At 55.8% G+C, this 21646-nt stretch overlaps 2 protein-coding genes across 13 annotated transcripts; both read left to right on the top strand.

The window, feature by feature from the left end:
- Positions 1–461: 461 nt before the first annotated feature.
- Positions 462–12058, top strand: POLA2 (DNA polymerase alpha 2, accessory subunit). 7 transcript variants are annotated; one of them, XR_010068970.1, is made up of 19 exons: positions 462–682; positions 1104–1231; positions 1321–1406; positions 1599–1653; positions 1768–1874; positions 1969–2162; positions 2272–2360; positions 2461–2616; positions 2714–2776; positions 2878–2920; positions 3052–3170; positions 3704–3742; positions 4040–4113; positions 6486–6594; positions 7626–7732; positions 8060–8119; positions 8489–8615; positions 10005–11017; positions 11939–12058. XR_010068970.1 is itself a non-coding variant. In XM_063319134.1 (18 exons), the coding sequence occupies exons 1-18, from the start codon at positions 475–477 to the stop codon at positions 10149–10151; spliced, it is 1911 nt and encodes a 636-aa protein (XP_063175204.1). In that variant the 5' UTR covers positions 462–474; the 3' UTR covers positions 10152–11428. The 7 variants fall into 7 exon arrangements, 4 of the variants coding, with proteins under 4 accessions (XP_063175204.1, XP_063175207.1, XP_063175205.1 ...); XM_063319134.1 differs by lacking the exon at positions 11939–12058 and having other exon boundaries at positions 10005–11428; XR_010068972.1 differs by lacking the exons at positions 10005–11017; positions 11939–12058 and having other exon boundaries at positions 6421–6594; positions 8489–8565.
- On the top strand, positions 11934–20541 carry CDC42EP2 (CDC42 effector protein 2). Of its 6 annotated transcripts, XM_063319140.1 has the most exons (4): positions 13324–13455; positions 13740–14021; positions 17669–18475; positions 18626–20540. In XM_063319140.1, exon 3 carries the CDS (start codon positions 17756–17758, stop codon positions 18461–18463), a length of 708 nt encoding a protein of 235 aa, XP_063175210.1. In that variant the 5' UTR covers positions 13324–13455; positions 13740–14021; positions 17669–17755; the 3' UTR covers positions 18464–18475; positions 18626–20540. The 6 variants fall into 6 exon arrangements, with proteins under 6 accessions (XP_063175213.1, XP_063175214.1, XP_063175209.1 ...); XM_063319143.1 differs by lacking the exons at positions 13324–13455; positions 13740–14021 and adding an exon at positions 11934–12058; XM_063319144.1 differs by lacking the exons at positions 13324–13455; positions 13740–14021 and adding an exon at positions 12097–12317 and having other exon boundaries at positions 18668–20541.
- Positions 20542–21646: the final 1105 nt, after the last annotated feature.

Raw genomic sequence — 21646 nt, 5'->3', positions numbered from 1 at the left:
CTGGGTGCTGAGGAGGGCTCGACGCCACGCTTTTACCACCCAGGTGCAAAAAACCCCATAGCTAGTGTATATTTAGGGCTTATACGCGGGGTTATAGATACAGTTTGGGGGGGTGTTTTTTGGTTGTTCTGAACAAAAACCCGCGATCCTATCAGAGACCGGGGCGGGTCCTGTCAGGGACCGGGGCGGTCCCTCTCCGACCGGGGCTGTCGGCTTGGGCCAGTGGCGGTCTTCCCGGAGCGGGGACGACCCCTCCGGGGCCCGGTCCGCTCCCTCCGGGTCGGTCCCCGTCAGGCGCCGCTGTGAGGAAACCCCCGGGAGGGCGGGAAAACTCCCGCCTTTTTCCTCCCCCGCCTCAACCCCGCGGGGGGGGGTTGGAGCAGCCGGGCTGCGTGGCCACGCCCCTCTCCCTGCCCGCCCTCTCCCATTGGCCGGTTGACCCTGTATATTTGAGTGGCCCCGCCTCTTTCCGCCATGCGCGGCCACGCCTCTTGCCTTATAAGGCGTGCTCCCGCCCACTCCCCTTCCCCGCTGCCGTCAAGCGCGGCGGTGTCGCGCCCGCGCGGGCTTTTCGCCGCGGCGATGGCGGAGCCGGAGCAGGGGCCGGTGTCGGCTGAGGCGGTGCTGCGGGAGCTGGCGCTCTTCGAGCTGGGTTGCCAGGGCCAGGACGTGCCCGCCAAGCGTGAGGACACCGCGGGGGACACGGCCCGGGCGTGTCGGGGGAGGGAAGGGGGGGTATTGGGAGCCGGGGGCCCGAGAGTGTCAGGGGGGTTGTGTGAGGGAGAACTGGGGGGCTGAGGGTGTCTAGTGAGGGGTTTGGGGGTGTCAGAGTGTGTTTGAGGGTGTATTGAGGGTCTGGAGGTGTCAGGGGAGTGGTTTGGGGGGGTCTCGGGTGATTTGGGTGTCATGGGGGGCGCATTATGGGGGTCAGGACTTCAGGCGCTGCCAGGATTTGGAGGGCATAAGGGGTTGGGGGGTGTCGGGATCTGGAACTTTTCAGGGGTCTGGAGCAGGAGGTGGGAGGGGGCCCACCAGTGGGTTTTAGGGTACGCCTGGGGGGTCCCCAGCCCCATTGACCCCTCTCTCCCTCCCCTTCGCTGCAGTGGTGGAGCTGTGCCTGACCCACGGGCTGGGCCCGGTGGCGTTGGCTAACGAGCTGCTGGCCTTCGTCACCAGCAAGGACCTCGGCACCCAGCTCTCCGCCGACGTCCTTGACGCCTTCGAGCACGAGGTAGTGGGGGGTCGCCCAATGTCCCCCCCACCCCAAAACCCCCAGGAAAAGTGGTGGACACACACTCACCTCCCTCCTTCCTCCTCCAGCTCCTTGCCAAGCGGAGCAGCAGGGTCCCCCGGAAGAGGGACAACCGCTACAGTGGCCTTCACGACATCCACTCCCTCCAGGAGCTGTATCCTGTGGGTTTTGGGGTGATTCCTGAAAAAAACAGGGCGTTATGGTGTCTAGACCATGTTCGGCCCTTCCCCTGGAAATGAGGTTTCGTTAGCGCTGGTTAACAGGGGGAATTCATGGCTTAGGGGCGTGCTGGCGGGTGTCCCCCCCCAAAAATAGGGGTTTTGGGTGCTCCTTAACGAGCCATCAGCCTTGACGAGGAAGAAGAGGATGAGCTGCTGGACGCCTACACCACGCCATCCAAGGTGCGCACCGACACCTTAACCCCAAAACCTACCCCCAAATCTACCATTTTCTGCCCCAAAAACCCTCACCCCAAAGCATCCTTTTTTTTTTTTTTAAATTTTTCTGTCTCGCAGGGTTCTCAAAAACGCAGCAATTCCACCCCAGAAACCCCCCGGCCCAAGCGCACCCTCTCCTCCCGCAGCCCCTACGCACTTTTCTCTCCCAACAGCTTCTCCCCGAGGTAAGCGGTCGCGCTGGGACTGTCACCGGCGCTCGTGGTGGTGCCACCGCCGCTGGTCCTCACCGTCACCCCCTTCCATTTTTTGTCCCCGCAGTGTCACCCCCTCCCAAAAATACACGTCGCGCAGCAGCCGGGGGGAGGTGGTGGCTTCCTTCGGCTCCGTCCAGGGTCCCTCCTGGAGCGGTCGCGGCGGCGCCGGTTGTACCCCTAAACTTTTCGGTGTCCCGGAAGAGAATTTGACAAAAAGCTACAAATTCATGTTCCAGAAAGCACTTGACGTCCGGGAAGGTGATGCTGTGAAAGGGGTGGGGCTCGGGGAGGTGACCCTCACCTCGATTTGGGTGGTAACCCTGGTTTTTGGGGGGGGGGGGTTTATGGTGTTTTTCTTCCTCCGTAGTGCTGTCATGGAGGATCGAGGAGCTTGGTGACGTGCTCAAGAACCACCATCACCTGGAGGAATTCGCCTCGGTGTTGCTCCCCGCGCAGGTGAAAACCCCCGCTTGGGTGTCACCCCAGCACCCTGCACCCACCTTTAGGGGGCGTTTTGGGGCAAAACCAGCTCGTTTTTTTTCCTGTCGTCCCCCAGGAACCGGTGACGGTGCTGGGCCAGATCGGCTGTGACAGCAACGGGAAGCTCAACGCCAAATCGGTGGTGCTGGAAGGGGACCGGGAACATTCCTCAGGCGGCCAAATCCCCCTCGACCTCTCGGAGCTGAAGGAATATTCCCTCTTTCCTGGTCAGGTGCGGCCGCGGCGATTTTGGGGTGTGTGTGGGGGTGTGTATGAACCCCAAACTTCCCCAAATTGGAGCCTGACGCCGTTTTCTCCCCCACCTTCAGATCGTGGCGCTGGAGGGGACCAACAGCACTGGGAGGATGATGGTGGTCTCGAAGCTCTACGAGGTGATGGCGTGGCACTGCCAGCGTGTCCCCAGCAATGGGTTTGGGACTGGGTTTTGGGGTGAAAAAGGAGGATTTCGAGACAATTTATGATTTATCCGCAGGGGGTGCCCCTTCCTTTCCACACGCCGACAGAGCCGGCCCCGGGTGAGCCCCGACGCTTCACCCGCCAACCCCGCTGCGGTTTAACACTACGATGTGTTAAACCTCCCCGCCAGACCGGGGTGTCCCCAAAACCCCTCTTTTTGTCCCCAAAACCCTCCCTTCTGCCCCCGCAGAGCAGAGGATGGTGCTGGTGGCCTGCGGACCCTACACCACCTCCGACAGCATCGCCTTTGACCCGCTCACTGACCTCATCGAGGTGATCGTCCGCGACCGCCCCGACGTCTGTGTGCTGGTGAGGGGCCGCAGCGGGGACGGGTGGGCCTGGGGCAGCCGGGTTTATTATATAAACCAATTATTCAAATCAATTAAACCAGTTACGTGTTATGCAACAAGAGGCTGCGGCATGAAAACCCGGTTGAGGTTTCAAAACCTTAAAAATCAGCGTAAAAAAGCCCCGCTTGAGAAGAGAGGCAGCTCGGGCATTCTCTCAAACCACCTGGTTTTCAACCTAAAGTGATAAAACACAGGTTTTTCACCCTAAAGTGATAAAAAGTGCCCTGTTTTAAGAGCAAATCGTGCTCTTTGAGTGCCCCAGGAGTTGAAGCCTGACATCCCGCTCGAATTTTATCAGTCTCCCCTTTTGCCCCAAGCCCTTTGGGGCTGCAGGATAAAACTTGAGCTTAACAAACAAGAATAATTGAAAAAATACCTTTTTCTGGGCGGTTTAACATCTTTAACTTGGCTCCTGGGGCTGGGGACACGGGGCCATCCCTGCTCGTGGTGTTTCTCTGATTTTTTTTTTTTTTTTTCACCGTTTCTTCGCAGTTCGGGCCGTTCCTGGATGCCAAGCATGAGCAAGTGGAGGTGAGGGAGAACTGGGCACCCACAGACGCCCCCTTGGCTTCACCCCTGGGTGGGGGCTCGGCTGGGTGCCCCCCAAAGCTCCCCCGAGACCCCCAGCGCACGAGCGGGGCACTCTAGAGGCTGATTTTTGCCCCCAAAACTCCTCCTTCGGTGTGGATTTTGGGCTGATCCATGCTGCCGGACTCCAGAAGGGCAAAGCAGCTGCGGGGGGGAGGTGGGGGTGGTCGCAGCATCCCCCCGCACACCCTGAAAAAAGGGGGAATTCCATAAATCCCGTCATTTTCCCTCAATTCCTAGAACTGCCAGCTCCTGGGGTCCTTCGCCGAGGTCTTCAAGCTCTGCCTGAAGATGATAATCGAGGGGACGAGAAGGTAGGGATGGTGACTGCGTGAAGGTCTTACAGCTTCCACAGGTAGCTTTTTGCCTAAAACCACCTCGTTCTCCCCCAGACGGGATCTGGACGGGAGGTTTCCACTGATTCCCACGAGGGAAACTGGCAGCGGAGGAGAGAAATCGTTAGATTTTGGTTCAAAGCCTCGTTAACGGGCTCTGAAATGGATTTGAGGCGCGTTTGCTTGCTGTGGTGCTTGCTTTGCTTGCACGCTGTGGGCGTGATTTATAGATGCATCCTGGCTTTTCCCCCCCAAAAATCCACGGAGAAAGGAAGTGGGAATGTTTCACGGTGGTTTTTTTCCCCTCCGCGGTGTCCTCCCGGGGCCGGGTGACGGCGCTTCCCCCCTCCCGGCGGCACCGATAAAGAACAAACGAAGGGTTTTGGTTTTTTTTTCTTCCCTTCCAGCCTCTTTCATCCGCTGCCAGACGCCGGCAGGGACAGGGACGCGCCCCCCTCGTCCCTCTCGCTGTCAGCAGCCCTCCCTGACACCCCAAAAACCCTCTCAGACCCCCCTCAGCCTCCTCTTGGTGCATCCAGACCCTTTCCTTTATAATCGTTTTCTAAATTTACTAAAAAAGTTGGGTTTAGGCTGTTTTTTTTTTCTTTTTTTAACGCTTCTCTGGTTCAGCGCGGTCACCGCGCACCGGGGGAAGGCCGTATTCGCAGCCCTGTTGTTTGCCAACACCCTCCGGGGGCTTCGATCCCAGGAAAACATCACTTTCTCGCAGCCCACGGGGTGAAACCCCTTTCCGGAAAAAAGCCAAGCGGGATCTGGGGGGATTTCAGCAGATTTTGGGTCATAGAATCATAGAATCATAGAATTGTTGAGGTTGGAAGGGACCTTTAAGATCATCGAGTCCAACCTTTAGCCTACCCTGACAAGAGCCACTTCTAAACCATGTCCCTCAGTGCCCCATCTACCCTTTTTTTAAACACCTCCAGGGATGGTGAATCCACCACCTCCCTGGGCAGCCTATTCCAATGTTTAATAACCCTTTCAGTGAAAAAATGTCTCCTAATATCTAATCTAAACCTCCCCTGACATAACTTAACCCGTTTTCTCTCATTCTATCACTTGTCACCAGGGAGAAGAGGTCAGCCCCCATCTCTCTACAACCTCCTTTCAGGTAGTTGTAGAGGGTGATAAGGTCTCCCCTCAGCCTCCTCTTCTCCAGGCTAAACAACCCCAGCTCCCTCAGTCGTTCCTCATAAGGTTTGTCCTCCAGGCCCCTCACCAGCTTTGTAGCCCTTCTCTGGACACGCTCCAACACCTCAATGTCCCTCTTGTAGCGAGGGGCCCAAAACTGAACGCAGTACTCGAGGTGGGGCCTCACCAGTGCCGAGTACAGGGGGATGATCACTTCCCTAGTCCGGCTCACCACACTATTCCTGATACAGGCCAGGATGCTGTTGGCCTTCTTGGCCACCTGGGCACACTGCTGGCTCATATTCAGCCGGCTGTCCACCAACACCCCCAGGTCCTTTTCTGCGGGGCTGCTTTCGAGCCACTCTGCCCCAGTCGTGTAGCGCTGCATGGGGTTGCTGTGACCCAAGTGCAGGACCCGGCACTTGGCCTTGTTGAACCTCATACCATTGGTCTCAGCCCATCGGTCCAGCCTGTCCAGATCCCTCTGCAGAGCCAACCTACCCTCAAGCAGATCAACACGCCTGCCCAGTTTAGTGTCATCTGCGAACTTACTGAGGGTGCATTCGATCCCTTCATCCAGATCATTGATAAAGATATTAAAGAGAACCGGCCCCAGCACCGAGCCCTGGGGGACGCCACTTGTGACTGGACACCAACTGGATTTAACTCCATTTACCACCACTCTCTGGGCACGGCCATCCAGCCAGTTTTTTACCCAGCGAAGAGTACACCTGTCCAGGCCATGAGCAGCCAGTTTCTCCAGGAGAATGCTGTGGGAAACGGTGTCAAAAGCTTTGCAATAATCCCAGTAGATAACATCCACAGCTTTTCCCTCATCCACTAAGTGGGTCACCTTATCCTAGAAGGATATTAGGTTTGATAGGCATGACCTGCCCTTCACAAACCCATGCTGACTGGGCCTGATCACCCTGTTCTCCTGCATGTGCCGTGTAATGGCACTGAGGAGGATCTGTTCCATGACCTTCCCACTGTCCTCTCACTGCTAGAATGCTCCAAAATAGGCTATTTTTGAAGGCGTCCAGCTGTAATTCTACACAAAGTGCTGTTTCTGGCTGTTAAAGTGTCCCTTGGCTCTGCCTGTTCATTAATCACCTGCTTTTTCCCCTCTTTTTCCAGCAGCGTCGACTCTCGACTCATCTTTGTCCCTCAATTGCCTGTTTTTCCCTCTTTTCTTCCGCCAGCGCCGGCTCCCAGCTCGTCTTCGTGCCCTCGCTGCGGGACGTGCACCACGACTACGTCTACCCGCAGCCGCCGTTCCTCTGCCCCGAGCTGCCCAAGGACGACAGACCGGTAACGAACCCCAGCGATTCCGCTTTTTTACCCCAAAGAAGCCAAAAAACGCTGAATTTCCAGGAAAACCCCGCCCCTCCCAGCAAAAACCTTGCCGAGGTTTGAGGCGAAATCCCCCCCCCCCTTTTTTTTTTTTTTTTTTCCTGGACTCTTGCTCCATCCGGCAACGATTTCTTGCCAAAAATATCCCCTTTGGGAGCAAATATCAGCGAAGCTGCGACTTCCTGGAGGAGAAGGGATTTGGGAGCGGAAATCCGGTGGTCCCCGCGCCACGCTCGTTAGGTCACAGCGTTCCCCAGGACGCTTAACGAGCAAACGGGGAATTAAATAAATACAGCGAGATGGGGCCTGCAGCGGTCGAGCTGGCTCCCGCCGTGATCCTCTGCCCCTCCCAGCCCTTTTTGGGTTATAATTCCTTAATTTAACCTATTTTTTTCCCTAGGGAGCACCTCCTGATGCTCCTGGCAGAAAGCCCAGCCCGGCTGCGGGTGTTTTTGGGGTGCATTTTGGGCATTTAAGGAAATCTTAGCATGATTGTGGTGTTTTGGGGCAGATTGGGGGCGTTTGAGGAAAGCCCAGCCTGATTACAGCATTTTAGGGGAAGTTTGGGGTGTTTTAGGACTGGTTTAGGGGCATTTAAGGAAAACTTAGCACGACTGCAACTGTTCTAGGGCAGGTTTGGGGTGGTTTAGGGCAGATTTGGGGTATTTGAGGAGAGCCCAGCGTGACTGCAGCATTCTGGGACAGGTTTTGGGGCATTTTAGGACTGGTTTAGGGGCATTTAAGGAAAGCTCAGGGTGATTGTGACCATTTTAGGGCAGGTTTAGGGTGATTTAAGGCAGATTTGAGATATTTGAGGACAGCCCAGCCTGACTGCAGCATTTCAGGGCAGGTTTTTTGGGCATTTTGGGTCAGGTTTGGGACGTTTACGGAAAGCTGAGCGTCTCGGGGTCGTTTTAGGGCGTCTCGGGGGTGTTTTAGGGTCTCGTCAAAGCCGTGGCCTGACCCGGCGCCGCCCTCCGTCCCCGCAGCGCGTGCACTTCGTGTCGGAGCCCTGCACCCTGGACGTCGACGGCGTCGTTTTGGGCCTGACCTCCACCGACCTGATCTTCCACATGAGTGTTGAGGAGATCAGCAGGTGGGCGCTGGCGGGAAGCCCGGATTCGGGAACGCGTCGGAGCGGGGAATCTCCGGATCCAGCCCCAGATTCGCAGGATCTGGGCAGGAGGCGTCATCCCAGGGCGGGGTCGCCCCTCGGTTGTCCCCTCTGGCGGCTCGTTTCTCTCCTGGCGCATCTGACGGGGAGGCAGAGCTGCCCCCGTCCCGCAGTGCCAGGCAGAGCAGCTCTCAGGTCGTTAATTAGGCTGCGTGCCTAATTAATCAGCACAGCCTGGAAGCTTTTTTTTTTTTTTTGGGCCTTTTCCTCCCTTTCCTTAACAGTTTTACAGCTCCTTTTCTCTCGCAGCTCATCTGGGATCTCGGACAGGTTCACACGAATCCTCAAGCACGTCCTGACGCAGAGGAGGTGAGGGCGTACTGCAAACACCCGCTCGAACCCAAAAAGGGCTTTTTTTGTGGCCAAATAAGGGGAGCCCTGTACTGTCCTTGCTGTCTTCCCCTTTAAAGTCATTCTTTTAACCTAAAAAACTGTTGGTTTGGGGTTTGATAACCCTTTAAAGGCAGGATTCAGAGGGTTTTAGCGCTGTAAATCCTCCGGACTGGTGTGCGTCAGCCTTCCCCGGCTGATGGCTGCCCCCGGAGATGGCAGGTACCTGGGACAGGCAAAAGAAGCAGAAATCAGGCTTTCTACCCCAAAATTATCTGCTGGTTGTGTCCGAGCCTTGCAGCTACAGACAAAGGCTGTGGTAACGTCTTTCCCCCCCTCTGCCGGCAGTTACTACCCGCTGTACCCCCCCTCGGAGGAGCTGAATGTCGACTACGAGAGCTTCTACAGCTACGCCTCGTTACCCGTCACCCCGGACGTCCTCGTCGCCCCCTCAGAGCTGCGGTACTTCGTTAAGGTCAGTCAGCAGCACAGGCCTGCTGGAGTCACAGAATCGCTGACCGGTTTGGGCTCGAAGGGACCTTAAAGGCCACCCAGTGTCACCCCCAGGGACACCTCCCACCATCCCAGGCTGCTCCGAGCCCCGTCCAGCCCAGCCTTGAACCCCCCCAGGGCTGGGGCAGCCACAGCTTCTCTGGGCAACCTGGGCCAGGGGCTCACCCCCCTCACAGCCAAGGATTTCTTCCTGATACCTCACCTAAATCTCCCCTTTTTTACCTTAAAACCCCTGTCTCTTGTCCCACGGCTCCCCTCCCTGCTCCAGAGTCCCTCCCCAGCTTTCCTGGAGCCCCTTGAGGGACTGGAAGGGGCTCCAGGGTCTCCCCGGAGCCTTCTCTTCTCCAGGCTGAACCCCCCCAGCTCAGCCCGGCCCCACAGCAGAGGGGCTCCAGCCCTCCCAGCATCTCCGGGGCCTCCTCCGGCCCCGCTCCCACGGCTCCGTGTCCCTCTGACGGCCCCCGAGCGGAGCAGAGGGGCAGAACCCCCCCCTCGCCCTGCTGGCCACGCTGCTGGGGATGCAGCCCAGGTTGATGGGGGCTTTCTGGGCTACCAGCGCACATCGCTGGGCCCCGGCTTCTCCTCGGGGCTGCTCTCGGGCCTGTGCCTGGTACCAGGGGTCCCCCCGAGGCTGATGCCGAGGACCTCGTGACCCTCAGGAGGGGTTCTCCCTTGCGGAGCCTGTCCAGGTCCCTCCGGGCGCCGTCCCGTCCTCGGGTGTGTCACCGTGCCACGCAGCTGGGCCTCGTCCACAAACTCGCCCAGGGAGCCCGCGGTCCCACTGTCTGTGTCGTCGATGATGACGTCCAACAGTGCTGGTCCCCGTGTGGACCCCGGGGGGACACCACTGGTCACCCCCTCCATCCGGACACGGAGCCGTCGACCACCACCCTCTGGATGCAACCTCATCCTCCAAACAGTCCGCCCATCGGATCCCGGTCCCTCCAGTTTAAGGGAGAAGGATGTCGTGGGGGGGCCGTGTCAATTACCCCCGTATTTGGGCAAAATCCAGTTTACAGCACGAATAAAGCACAGTCTCGGGGCTGTAGCTCGTAGGTCATGGCTGTTGGCATCTCCGTCGCCTGTAGCCAGGCGGCTGTCGGTGTCCGTGTCGCCTGTAGCCAGGCGGCTCTGTGTGTCCGTGTCGCCTGTAGCCGGGCGGTCGCGGCTCTTGGTGTCCATGTCACCTGTAGCCAGGTGGCTCTTGGTGTCCATGTCACCTGTAGCCAGGTGGCTCTTAGTGTCCATGTCACCTGTAGCCAGGTGGCTCTTAGTGTCCATGTCACCTGTAGCCGGGTGGTCGCGTCTCTCGGCATCAGGATCCGTGACCATCGCTTCCGTATTCCCGCAGGACGTGCTGGGCTGCGTCTGCATCAATCCCGGCCGGCTGACGAAGGGCCAGGTCGGGGGGACCTACGGCCGCCTGTACCTACAGCGGGAGGACGCTCAGGGCGAGCGGAAGAGCCCGTGTGTTGCCGCTCAAGTCGTTAAGATCTGACTCGTCAGGAGAGAGACTTATTTCTTTGAGCCTTCTACAGTTTAATTTCTTCACGGGAGCAGATTGGTGTTAAAAGACGCTTTGAATTTTGGTTAAAAAAAACCCACCCGAAACGCTTGTGTTTGTCCCCTGACCCCGTTTCGCGGGGTGACGACTCTGCGCCGCGCCCCGGCTGCTCCTGGAGCACCCCAAAGTGGTGGGTCTGCACTCCGTGGATGGGGCAGAGACACACCCCCAACAGTCGCTAATTAGTTGATTAACGATAAGCAGGAGGCAGCAGGGAGCGGAGGTTTGGAGCGATTCTCACAGGTGGGGTTTCGCTCGACCTCCATCAGCAGCGACACGCTGCTTTTTGGGCTGCGGATGGGCGATTTGGGGTCGCTCGTTAGCGGGTCCCCTGCATCTTCCCCTCCTGCTCATTAGGTAACGAAGATGAGCCTCCAGCTGGATTTACCTGTGGAACAGGGGAATCCTGGTGCGGAACGGGGAATCTCCGAGTGCGGTGGGGCCGAGATCCTCTGCCGGGGCACCGGCGTCCCGGATTCACCTCCTCGGTGATGTCACTTGGGTTCAGCTTCCTCATTATGGGACTCTGAGTTTAATTAGTCCGAAAGCAATTAATTTAGAGGTACCCGGGGGGGCTGTGCTGCTGGTTCATCGGCTTTGGTGAAAGATGCCGCAGCTCCTGGCTCGGCGGTGGGCGAAAAACCAGCGTCGGGTTTGGGTTTGAAGCAGCTTTCAGCCACTTTTTGCCTCAAATTTGTGTCAAGGAAGCAGAAAATTAATTAAAATCCCCCCTCTCCCCTCGGCTCTGGCTCTCCCGGTGTTTGTTCCGCTCCGATACCGCCATTTTTGCTGGAAAAAAGGTAAATCCGATGTGAAGAAAGGGAATGAGTTTCGTAACTCCCTGCCGCGGGGTAGTTACAGGCGTCGGGAGGCTGGGAAATAACCTCGTCAGGCGGCGCTGAGCTGCTGTGCGTCTCCCTTCGTTAATTTTCCACTTAATTACCTGCCTGGCCTTATTACAGACTCCCTCTAGAAGCGGCGTGTTTATCTTCTCTCACCCTTTAAATCCTGTGTGGGCGTTAGGGCACATTTAGGGTAAAACCAGGGGAAAACGGGATCCGGGGAGGAAGATTCCCTTGCGATTTTTGATTTTCCTGGCCAGGATTTGCCAGAAACAGCTCCGTTTTCTCCCCAAATATCAGTGAAAGCAGCTGGGCAGCGTCGTGGACTTCTCCCACTGTCACATCTTGGTTCCTCCTCTGATCTGTCGATACTAGCGCTTCTCACCCCAAATAAAACGCCGTTTTTCCCAGCCTGGGTAAAAGACCTTTTTATTTTCCTGCTTTTTTCAGAGTTTCCAGCTTCTATTATTATTTTTTTTCCGCCAGCTGCAGGAGGATGGGAGCAAAACCCCATTTTCTCCCCATTTTTTGGCTTTGATGCTCCTCGTCCGGCCTCAGTTTCCCTCATAAAAATGCCGTTTTTAGTTAAAACATGCGTGGGACAGTCGACGGGGGGGTTTTGGGGAGGTTGATTCAAACACCAGCAGCGAAGCAGCCGGCATCTCGTTTGCCTCTTAATTAGATGATCCTTGAGGACGAGGCTAATTTGGGATTTAAACGAGCGGAGGCTGCAGCATTACGAGTTGGCCGAGGATTTTTTTTTTTTTTTTTTTTTTTTTTTTGGGGGGGGTGGGGGGGCGCTCCACTGCTCCGTAGGGAATCCCCCACTTCCCTCTGGAGCCGGCAGGGATTTTTCCAGCTTCATTTCTGTTTCCCCAGGGATTCTCCTCGGCCAGAGCCGCGGTGCTGCGTCTTCCCCTGGCGACGCCGGGAAATCGAGGCGCGACGGCGTTCCCGCCCGCCACGGGAAAGGACGAAGCCATCCGCCTCTTCATCCCGGTGAGAAGCCAACGCCGACTCTCTCCAGGGTTTTGGGAACCGGGGTGGGGGGTGGAAGGAAAAAACCCCAAGGAACCCCCCGGGAAGGGGGAAGCGAGGCCCCGTGCCGGGGTGGGGCTTGGAGGTTGGCTGGGAGCCGGCTGCGCCGACGCTCCGGCGTTGGGAGGAAGGGAACGGTCGCGCTTGGCTCCGGCTCAGCCGCCAGAGCGGGAGGAAGACGGCGGTGAGCGTCGGACGCGAGCCCGGGGTTTGTTTTCCGGTGAGATTCCCACTGGGACCGTCACCGATCCGGCATCGGGTGTAGCCGTAGGGTGGTGGTTTGGGGGGACACGGCAGTAAATTTGGGAGCTGGGGGGGGAGGATTTGGCCTCTTTTCCCGGCAGCTCGCCGCACCGGCTTGTAAATCCCTGCCGCTGGGAGCCATCCCATCGGGATGCTGAGGACGAGGGGGGGGGCAGTTCTTTTTCATGCTCTTCAGGATCTTTTTGTGTCCCTGTCACATCCCGATCCCCAATTTAAAGGGGCAGGGAGGAGGGGGGAGGGGATGATTCCATCCCTTTTTTCCCAAGGAAAAAAGACCAGATCCCCTCCCCTGTGCCCCCACCCCCTCCCCGGTTCCCCGCGGCCACCTCTTAATTTTAGCCCCCAGCTGCGAGGTTTCCGATTGCCCCCGGCTTAAATTAGCCAACGGATCCCCGAAATAGACACCGTGCTTTCGGGGAGGGAGGCCGGATCCCACTCCGGGATTTTTCAGGCAGGATTTTTCAGTGCAAACAGGGGATTCGTGGATATTTAAAAAGAAAAACCAAACAAAAAAATCCCTCTTTCGAGGAGTTGCCCAGGTTGCCGGAGCGGACTCCGACCCCATCACGGGGAGAGAGAGCAGCGACCTGTGCCCTCATCCCACCCCGAATGCGGCTCGATCCCCACCCGGGAATTCCCGGCGCTCCCCCGGCTCCGGGGTGGGGCTCGGCCGGGAGGAGCCGCCCCAAAGAGTTGTTTTTCCTGGTTTTAAGGTGCTTTTTTCTCCCCCCTTCTCGCCTGCAGTTTGTCAGCACCGCAGGGGGGTGCGGGCACAGCCAGGGGAAACTGAGGCACGGGGTGCATGTGTGTGTGTGTGTGTGTTCAGCTACGGTTGAGGCCGCCGCATTTTCCTACCGTGCAGCGGCACTTCCTCATCCTCAAACTTTCCTCCTTGGATTTTCCTTATCTGGGAGAATCTCTCCCCGACAGCGGTGTTTTCCCCGTCCTGGGGGAGGAAACCACCGGCGTTTGCTGACGCTGAGGCGGCTGTTAGGAGGGGACGCCCGGCGCTGCCCTGTCCCCAACACACCTTGTCGCGGTGGCCCTTGGCACGGAGACGTCACCGGCGGCTCTTCCCGATCCGGAGGCTCGAGGTAGGACAGCGAGGGCACCGCGATCCTGCGGAGAGAAATTAATTCTCCGTTTTAACCAGGGATAACCGGGAAGATCTCGGATAAATCCTTCCAGTGATGCCAACCTCTGGGGCACCCGCAAAAGGCTTTTGGCATTGCTCTGAAACATCCCTATTCCCTAAAAAAATCCATAATCCCCATCCCGAAGGGATGTTATTCCCCCAAAGGGTCCCTTTTCCGCACCCCGACGCCCCTCCAGCTCGGGGACCATGGGAAAAGGGGGTGCGTTTTCCTCTCCCGCACAGATATCCCTTCCCCCGTGGTGGATGCGGCGGCAAAACCTCTTTCCAGGGGCAAATTTTTCATCGCGGATTTTCTCTAAGCCCCGATAAAAGGAGCAAAAAGACTCAAAAAAGGGTCAAGAGGAGGAGACGCGGAAGGAACCAGCTCCGTTTTCTGCAGCGGGCGCTCGCTCGCTTGATTTCCGTGCCGTCGAGAGGGAAAAGGAGTGTGAGCCTCTGTCGCTTAATCGCTATTTTTGCGGGATCTTGCTAAAACAGACGTCGGGATGGGAAAATCGCTGCTCTGTGAGTAACCGGGGGGCTGAGGAAGTGCCGGCTCTTCGTATGATGAGGCATAAATTGCTGAAAATAAGCTAAAAAAGAAACAAATTTTTGCTGTAGCAAAGCATCAAACGCTGAAAATGGGCAAGAAGGAAGGAAATTTTCAGGTAGCAAAGTCTAAATTGCTGAAAACCATCAGAAAAAGAAACAAATTTTCACGTAGCAAAGCTTAAATTGCTGAAAATGGGCCAAAAAGAAACAAAATGTTTGTGTCCTGCAGCCTTAAAACTGCTGAAAAGAAACAAATTTTCACGTAGTGAGGCATAAATTGCTGGAAATGGGTGGGAAGGAAAGAAATGCCCCTGTTATCGAAGCCGAAATTGCTGAAAATGGGCGAAGAACAAACAAAATTTTCATGTAGCGAAGCCGAAACGGCTGAAACCGGGCCAAAAAGAAACAAATCTTTTTGCGAGCCGAAGCCTGAATTGCCAAAAACAGGTGGAAAATTTCACGTACCCACGCCAGAATGCCTGAAAATGGGCAAAAAAGGCAACAAATTTGATTCCGTGGGGAATCAAAAAGCCAAATCGGGGCAGATATCCCGGGGCTGGGTGTCAGCGGAGATGCTCGGGGGGGTCTTAGGTCTCACGCCTGGGGCTTTCGGCCGATTTCTTAACGCTGAGAAGTGAAAACGAAGCCTCACGGGGGGGCGCAGGATGAGTTTAAGTTCCTCACATCTTCTCCTGAGGCACCTCCCGCTTTTATCCTGTGCCGAAACGTCTCACTTTCCCCGTTTCCCTCTTCCTCGCGAGTCTCCTTTCACAGGACACCTGGATTACTCCTGGTTTTAAGGAGTTTTTAGCGTCAGGGGGGACGCGCCGCACGGATGAAAACGCACACGAACAACTTAACAAGGGGCCGATTTTGCTTTTGCTCCCTTTCCCACCTGTTTTCCGCCCCCGTCGCATCCCTGCTGCTGGTAATGCTCCAGTCCTTTCAGGTTTATTCAGTCGTCGGCGCTGGAAAACACCGGGAAAGGATTTTAAGGGTTTCACTGGTGCAAAACCCCCTATTCCCTCTGGTTTCGGGGCCCGCTGACCCTTTCCCAGCCTGCGCTGGCAGCAAATTCCCTTTTCCGAGCCTTTTTTCTGTGAGCACAAAGGGAAAGGGCTCTACGCGCAGCCCTGAACTTTCCCAGCGTTCAGCCGGCCCCGGGAGCTCGCGGCGCGATCGCGTGCAGCCTTTGTCCCGGCCCAGTGGGGCGCTGGGTTGTCGGCCGCGGCCCAGACTGGGGAGAAGAGGAGGAGTCGTGACGGGGGGGGTGAGAGAAATTGGGGTGAGGGAGAGCGATTTCTGGTCGGTGCCGGTGGAAGACGCTGAACCCGTGCTGCCCTGGAGGGGAGACGATCCGGTGGCGCTCCCTGACGAATGCTCATCCCCGTGGGCATCACCCACACCCTGACCTTGAAAACGTTAATAATTTCGGAGTGATAAAAGGCTTTTTTTCCCTACAAATCCACTTTTTTTGTTGTTGTTTTTTAAGTGATTTCAGTGCTTTTTTTGCGGCTAACCCACGCCTGTCTGTGGTTCGCCGGCGCAAGGGGGGCTTGTGGCTGTGCATCCGGCAGCGTTCCGGCGAGCACCGGCGCTGATCCGGATCCGGATCCCGGTGACGAAGCTCTTCCCTCTGTCCCCTTCTCTCCACGTACGGCACCGGCTCCGCCGGCATCGTCTCACCCCCCTCCTCCCGGCGCCTGTATTTCACGCGAGCGGCACAGCCTGTCATTACGCCGCCCGCTTTAATCCGCCCGGGATTAACGAAGCTGAATTCTGCATCGTCAGGATTTTTCCCTGGCCGGAGCTGCCGGGAATGGGATTACCAGTGACCGCGTTCCTCCCGGCGCCGCGTTCCTGGTGCTGACGGCATCGCCGGCATCTCGTCCGTGCTTCGGTTCGAGCTGTTTGGGTGATTCCTGCCGCTCCATCTCCTCTCCCGCGTTGCTGTCAACCCAGCGTGACCTCGGGAGCGTCTCCGGCTGTAGCACCGCGTATGTGGGTCTCCGCTCGGGGAGACGGACTGAAAAAGAAGCAATTAGAGGGGAAAAAAAGGGGGAAAAGCGAGCAGCACAGACAGGAGGTGGTTCCTAACGATAACGACGGTGCATTGGGTGGTGGAAGGTGAACAGGGGATTTCCCATCCCTCTGCGTAGTATTATTATGATATTTTTAAGGTGAACATGGGATTTTCCATCCCTCTGTGTATTATTATTATATTTTTAAGGACAAATTTAAGGGGCGGGGGTCAGGTGAGGCTCAGGAGGATCCGGCAGCCCTCGGTGGGACCGTGCCGCCTCCAAACCCCAGCGCTTTGAGATCCCAAACCGCCAACACCCTCCGACTGACGCGGCGCTTGTCACCGCCGGGCGTGTGGCTGCTGCTGGGGTTGAAATGCCGGCCCCAGGGGAGCCCGCCCGGCTCCGTTCATCCAGCGTCGGCCGCAGACTGGTTTCCGTTGGCTCTTCGGCACCGGCTGGGGCAGGTTTCGGCTGGGGCGGGTTTCGGCTGGGGCAGGTTTTGGCCGGGGCAAGCGCCTGACGCGGTCGTTGAGGCTGTTCGTTGGTGGCAGCTGATGGGAAAAACCACACGCGGGGAGTTGCCGGTGACCCGTGGCTGGGACGGTTCGGGGGTTGACTTGAGGAGCTCAGCCGTGGCGGTGTCACCGTCGGCTCTGGCTTTCCGGGTGCAGCTGTAGCGGGAGGTGTGTTACCGACAGCGTGAAACGGGCTGAAGCCAGTTGTTTCAGCAGCGGCCGGGGCTCAGTGCACCGGACGGACCTGTCTCTCGGTCACCTGTAGACTCTCCTTTGTGCTCGCAGTCCAGGGCAGAGCGGATCCGGTTTTACAGAAATGTGGAGCGATGGGATTTTTTTTTCCCCAGAAAATCAGCGAGAAAGGCTAAAACTCCAGAGCTTCCCACTTGCTGATTTTCAAAAGTCATGCTCAAATGGCCTGAAACCTGTTTCACCCCCTTTTCTGCCCCGCCGAGGCATCTCTTGAGGTTGTGCGTAACGTTATTATTGCCCAAAATACCCATTTTTGCCTTATTTCTCCCCCACAGCTGAAAAATCACACCCACAACTGACGGTGTAAACTGTCAGAGTTGAATGAATATGACTAAAATGGAGGGGAAAAAACCCAACTTCCTTCCCCCTCCTGCCTTAATTTTGATTATTTTGTGTTTTAGCTTGTTGTTGGGTGGGGCTGGATTACACATGGCCAAGAGGAGAGGGAACTCAACTGAAAAAAATCTCTTTTTGGGCTAGAAAAGACACTTTGCAAGGCCGTGCTCTCCCACCCTTCAACTCCGGACCCCGATTCCCCCATAAAAACGTAAATCCTCTTGGATTTCCACCTCTGACCCTCTTCCTGATTTTTTTTCTTCCACTCGAAACAAATCCTGCGGAGAGGCCCCGAGTGCCTGGATTTAATTACCTGGATTGTTTTGTTATCGATAACGCAGCCAGCAAACTTCAGATAGAGAACCGGAGAGCGTCTGGAATTAATTTCCTGGGACGTGTTGACGTTGAGGATCTCCGTCCTACATGTTATAACTTGCTTTTAAGCGTTTTTCCTCCCTTTTTTTTTTTTTTTTTTTTTTATTAAATTTTGCAGATTGTTTTTAAAGCCTGCGTCGCGGAGGTCTGGGAAGACACAACCTTCTCTTGAGTTGGCGGGGGAAGAGCTTTGCTCCTCGGCGAGATGTCCACCAAGGTGCCCATCTACCTGAAGAGGGGCAGCAGGAAGGGGAAGAAGGAGAAGCTGCGTGACATCCTCTCCTCCGACATGATCAGCCCCCCGCTGGGGGACTTCAGGCACACCATCCACATCGGCAGCGGCGGGGAGAGCGACATGTTTGGGGACATCTCCTTCCTTCAGGGCAAGTTCCACCTCCTCCCCAGGACCGAAGGCAGCCTCGATTCCGACAAGGACAGCCCCGACGCGGCGCCCTTCGAGTTCTCCAGGACGGCCACCATCTCCGGCCACCAGCAGCCCTCATCGGAGACGTCCTCTCCCCTCCTCAAAAACGCCATCTCCCTGCCCGTCATCGGGGGGCCGCAGGCCTTGACGCTGCCCTCGGCGCAAGCCCCACCGAAACCGCCACGGTTGCACCTCGATGACAAAGCCCCGCCGGTGCAAAGCCGGGAGGAGGACGGCGAGGGCAGGAGCGTCGCCCGCCCGCCGCCGCGTCCCTGCGCCTCGCCTTTCGCCGCCCCCACCAACGGCTTCACCGAGGAGAAGGGCGACGCCGAGCCGCCCTTCCTCTCCCACGCCGGCTCCCTCCTCTCCCTCCACGTGGATTTGGGGCCGTCCATTTTGGAGGACGTCCTGCAAGTGATGGAGAAACACCAAGCGGAGAGAGTGGGTGGGTCTATACAGGATTCGGGCCGGCAGGAGATCTTGACGTGAAGACGACTCAAGGTAAAGGTGTTGAGAAATGGATTATTATTGGGTTTGGGGGTTGTTTTTTTTTAATTTTTTTTTTTTTTCCCCCTTATATTACAACTCAAACTCCCAAGTTTGACTCCCCACACCTTCCCTTAACCGGTGCCGCGTTGTTTCCTCTCGCAGAGCCCGTCGTGCAAACGAGACGTGAGCGTTTTCTCCCCGCAGATCTCCGGCTTCTCCCTCCGCGCGGGGAGAAAAAATTCAAACACCCTGCGAAGACAAGACAGAAGAGGCAGCGCTCGCTGCCGGATTATTTCGCCGCTTGCCCGTTTCAACTGCACCTTTAGCGACGGATCGAACCGTAGGACTGCGCCGACCGGTAGCAAATAAGCCGCCGCGCCGTCAGGAACATTTGTTGCACTGGACGGGATGAAACAGCGACGGTTGAATTCCCAAATGTTTCGGTCGGGAGGACTTTTGGGGTTTCGGGGTGGTAGTTTGTTTTGTTGTTGTTTTTTTTTGCTTGAAGAGGGTTTGTGCTCAGTCAAGGCGAAGGTGTGACGCTTGCTGTTTGCCAACCACCCGCACCATCGCGGTGATGTCAGATGTCAGCCTGCGGCGTGATTTAATTTTTTTAAGATCCCACAAAAATTGGTAAATCTAGTGGTTACGTGGCAAAAGGCTCCACCGGGCTTTAACACTGCGCTGTCTCTAAGCAGAAGCCAAAAGCTCTCTGTGGAGAAGCAAAAAAAAAACCCTCTTGGGCTGCATTTTAGCAACCGAGCCCATGGAGCTTGGGGTTGGAATTGAAAATGCTAAATAAGATGCAAAAAACAAAGAAAAAAATACGTTAAGCGAAGGGTGAGTGACCACCCGGCCGGATTCCTGCGCGATGGGGTGAAATTCATTCTCCCGAAAGACGCCGCCTCCATCAATTGCGGATTGTTTGGCTGGACGGAGGAACGAGGGGGTGAAACGCTTCGGCACGCAGAAAGGAATGCGAATCCCTTCTGCTTTTTTAAAAAAATAATTAAAAAAAAAAAAAAATCTGTGGAAACGCCAATTCTGCTGACATCGGGGCGAAAGACCGTAACGCCTGGCTGCGAGGGCTTTTGTTCTTTCCCGATCTCGGAATCAAGGACAAGAGAAGCCTGTTGGACTCAGTGACGGTGTAAAAGCAAGCGGGACCTTGTTTCCTAGATGGCATCGCTGATTAACTGCATCATTTTTAACCGTTTCTGGTAGTTTTAGCCCAGAATGAGACCTGGGAGTCCCCCTTAGTAGGGAATTTTAAGGCACCTCTTGAAGAGCACGCTGACTTTTTGCCGGAGCCTGACCGTGTATTTTTTTACATCATCGATTACTGTTTCGTACAGGTATCGTTAACTAATGAGTCATTAGATTAATGAGCCCGTAGCTCGTCACCACACAATTGTGTCTGGGCTCTTGCTTACTCTTGCCCCTCTGCGTCCGGCGGGGCGCTCTCACTGTAAGACCAAAACACTCTGTTTTGGTGGAAACACCAAAAATTTAGGGTTAAACCAATTTTTCAAGCTGTCACTCTGCAAAAGAATTAAGAAAATGAGGTTAATTGAGCTCCATCCGGGCAACCGCTGGGTTTAATTTCTGTTTGATTTTATGCTGTTACGGTTGGAGCCTTACCTGTTCTAAACTGACGGCGCATCCTCCGAACGCACCCATCTGTGTGGCGATGACTTCTTTTTATTTATTTTAGGATTTTTCTTACCAGAAATAATTCCAGTGACAGGATGGGGGCGTTTTAGAGCATTGTTTGTAATTAATTTACCCTTAATTTATTTCGATGGCAGATGTGGCTCGGTTTCCCAGTCCCCTCTGTTCTTGCTAACATGCCGCAGCTGCTGTTTGGTCAAACAATTTGAAGGAGGAAAAAAAAAAAGCCTGGAATAGATAATTTTGGGTGGTTTCCAGAGTGCTTTGGGTTTGTTGTTTTTTGGGGTTTTTTTTGTGGCCCAACACCTTTGTGGGGAGCGGGGGTGGGTTGTGACAACACAGAGGGCACTTGTTTGCATGGATCTCACCTTAATTAGTGAATTAAAGTGAGCTGGGGATGAAGATGTTTGAGTTTGCCCCCTACCTCTGCCTAATTATCACCAGCAATTACGAAACAATCCCCACCGGATCTGGGCAACGCCCGGCAGCAACTTCCCCACCTTTCGAAATAACCGTGGAGGTAACGGCCAAAATCCCCTTTTCTCCCCATTTTTGCTCCTTCTACTTGTTACAAGCTTGGGGCGGGGGGGGGAGGATGTGGGGCCTTAATGGCTTTAATTTGGCATTAAACTGGCACCTCGCTCGCTCTGATGGCTCCCTGCTGCGGCCGAGCGGATCCTGCTCTGCTCCAGTGCCGGAATGGTGGCGCCTTCTGGAAGAGAAACAGGAGCTGCTTTTACACGGGGCTAAAGGCAAAGGATGCTTAAATTTCCTGGATTTTGGTGGTTTTCTACCGTGAAAAGGTGATGCTCCATGTCTGCAGCTCACCTGCTCCATCCCCACCGCCTGCTCTCACCCACCTCTCAGACTCCATTTGATAGAAAACCCCCGCGATTATACCAATCCTATTTTTTCACCCATTTTTCCAGCGTAATCTCATCTCCTTAGCTGCAAAAAAACCCAATTTCTTGAATTAACTTTTAACTATAAGCAATAAAATCATTTGGGATTTCCCCCTGCCCCGGGGTTTCTGCGCAGGACGGGGGGGCTTCCTTCACCCCCTCCCTCTGTTTGCTCACTAATTAATCACTCCTCAAATTGCTGATTTATGCAAATAGCTGTTGCCAAACCCTGTTTTGTTTTGTTTTTTTATACCCCTGTTCTAAGAAGCGTGAGTCACTCGGGCAGGAACGCTGTTCCCTGCTGTGACTCAGCCGGCGCGTGCCGAACAGTCTCTTTCCCCTCGCTTTTTTTTGGGGAGGTTTAAGGCAGAATAAGTTAACGAGGGGTTTGATTAACTCCGGGGGAAGGGGGGGAACGGGTGTACACAAGCGGACAGTGTGGGGGGCACAGCCTGACGCTCGGCTGTTGGCCGTCCGACCTACCCCGCAACTTCTTCGTTATCCCAAGATTTCCGGGCAGGGGATTAATGATGCAATAAACTCAGCAAACGCCTACGCCGACATTTGGTGTTTGACCCCCACCTCGCAACGCCTGTAGCCCGAGCGGCAA

The sequence above is a fragment of the Chroicocephalus ridibundus genome, chromosome 31, assembly GCF_963924245.1.
Source record: "Chroicocephalus ridibundus chromosome 31, bChrRid1.1, whole genome shotgun sequence".
In the NCBI taxonomy this organism is placed as follows: domain Eukaryota; kingdom Metazoa; phylum Chordata; class Aves; order Charadriiformes; family Laridae; genus Chroicocephalus; species Chroicocephalus ridibundus.
This window is presented reverse-complemented; position numbering and strand designations above follow the sequence as displayed.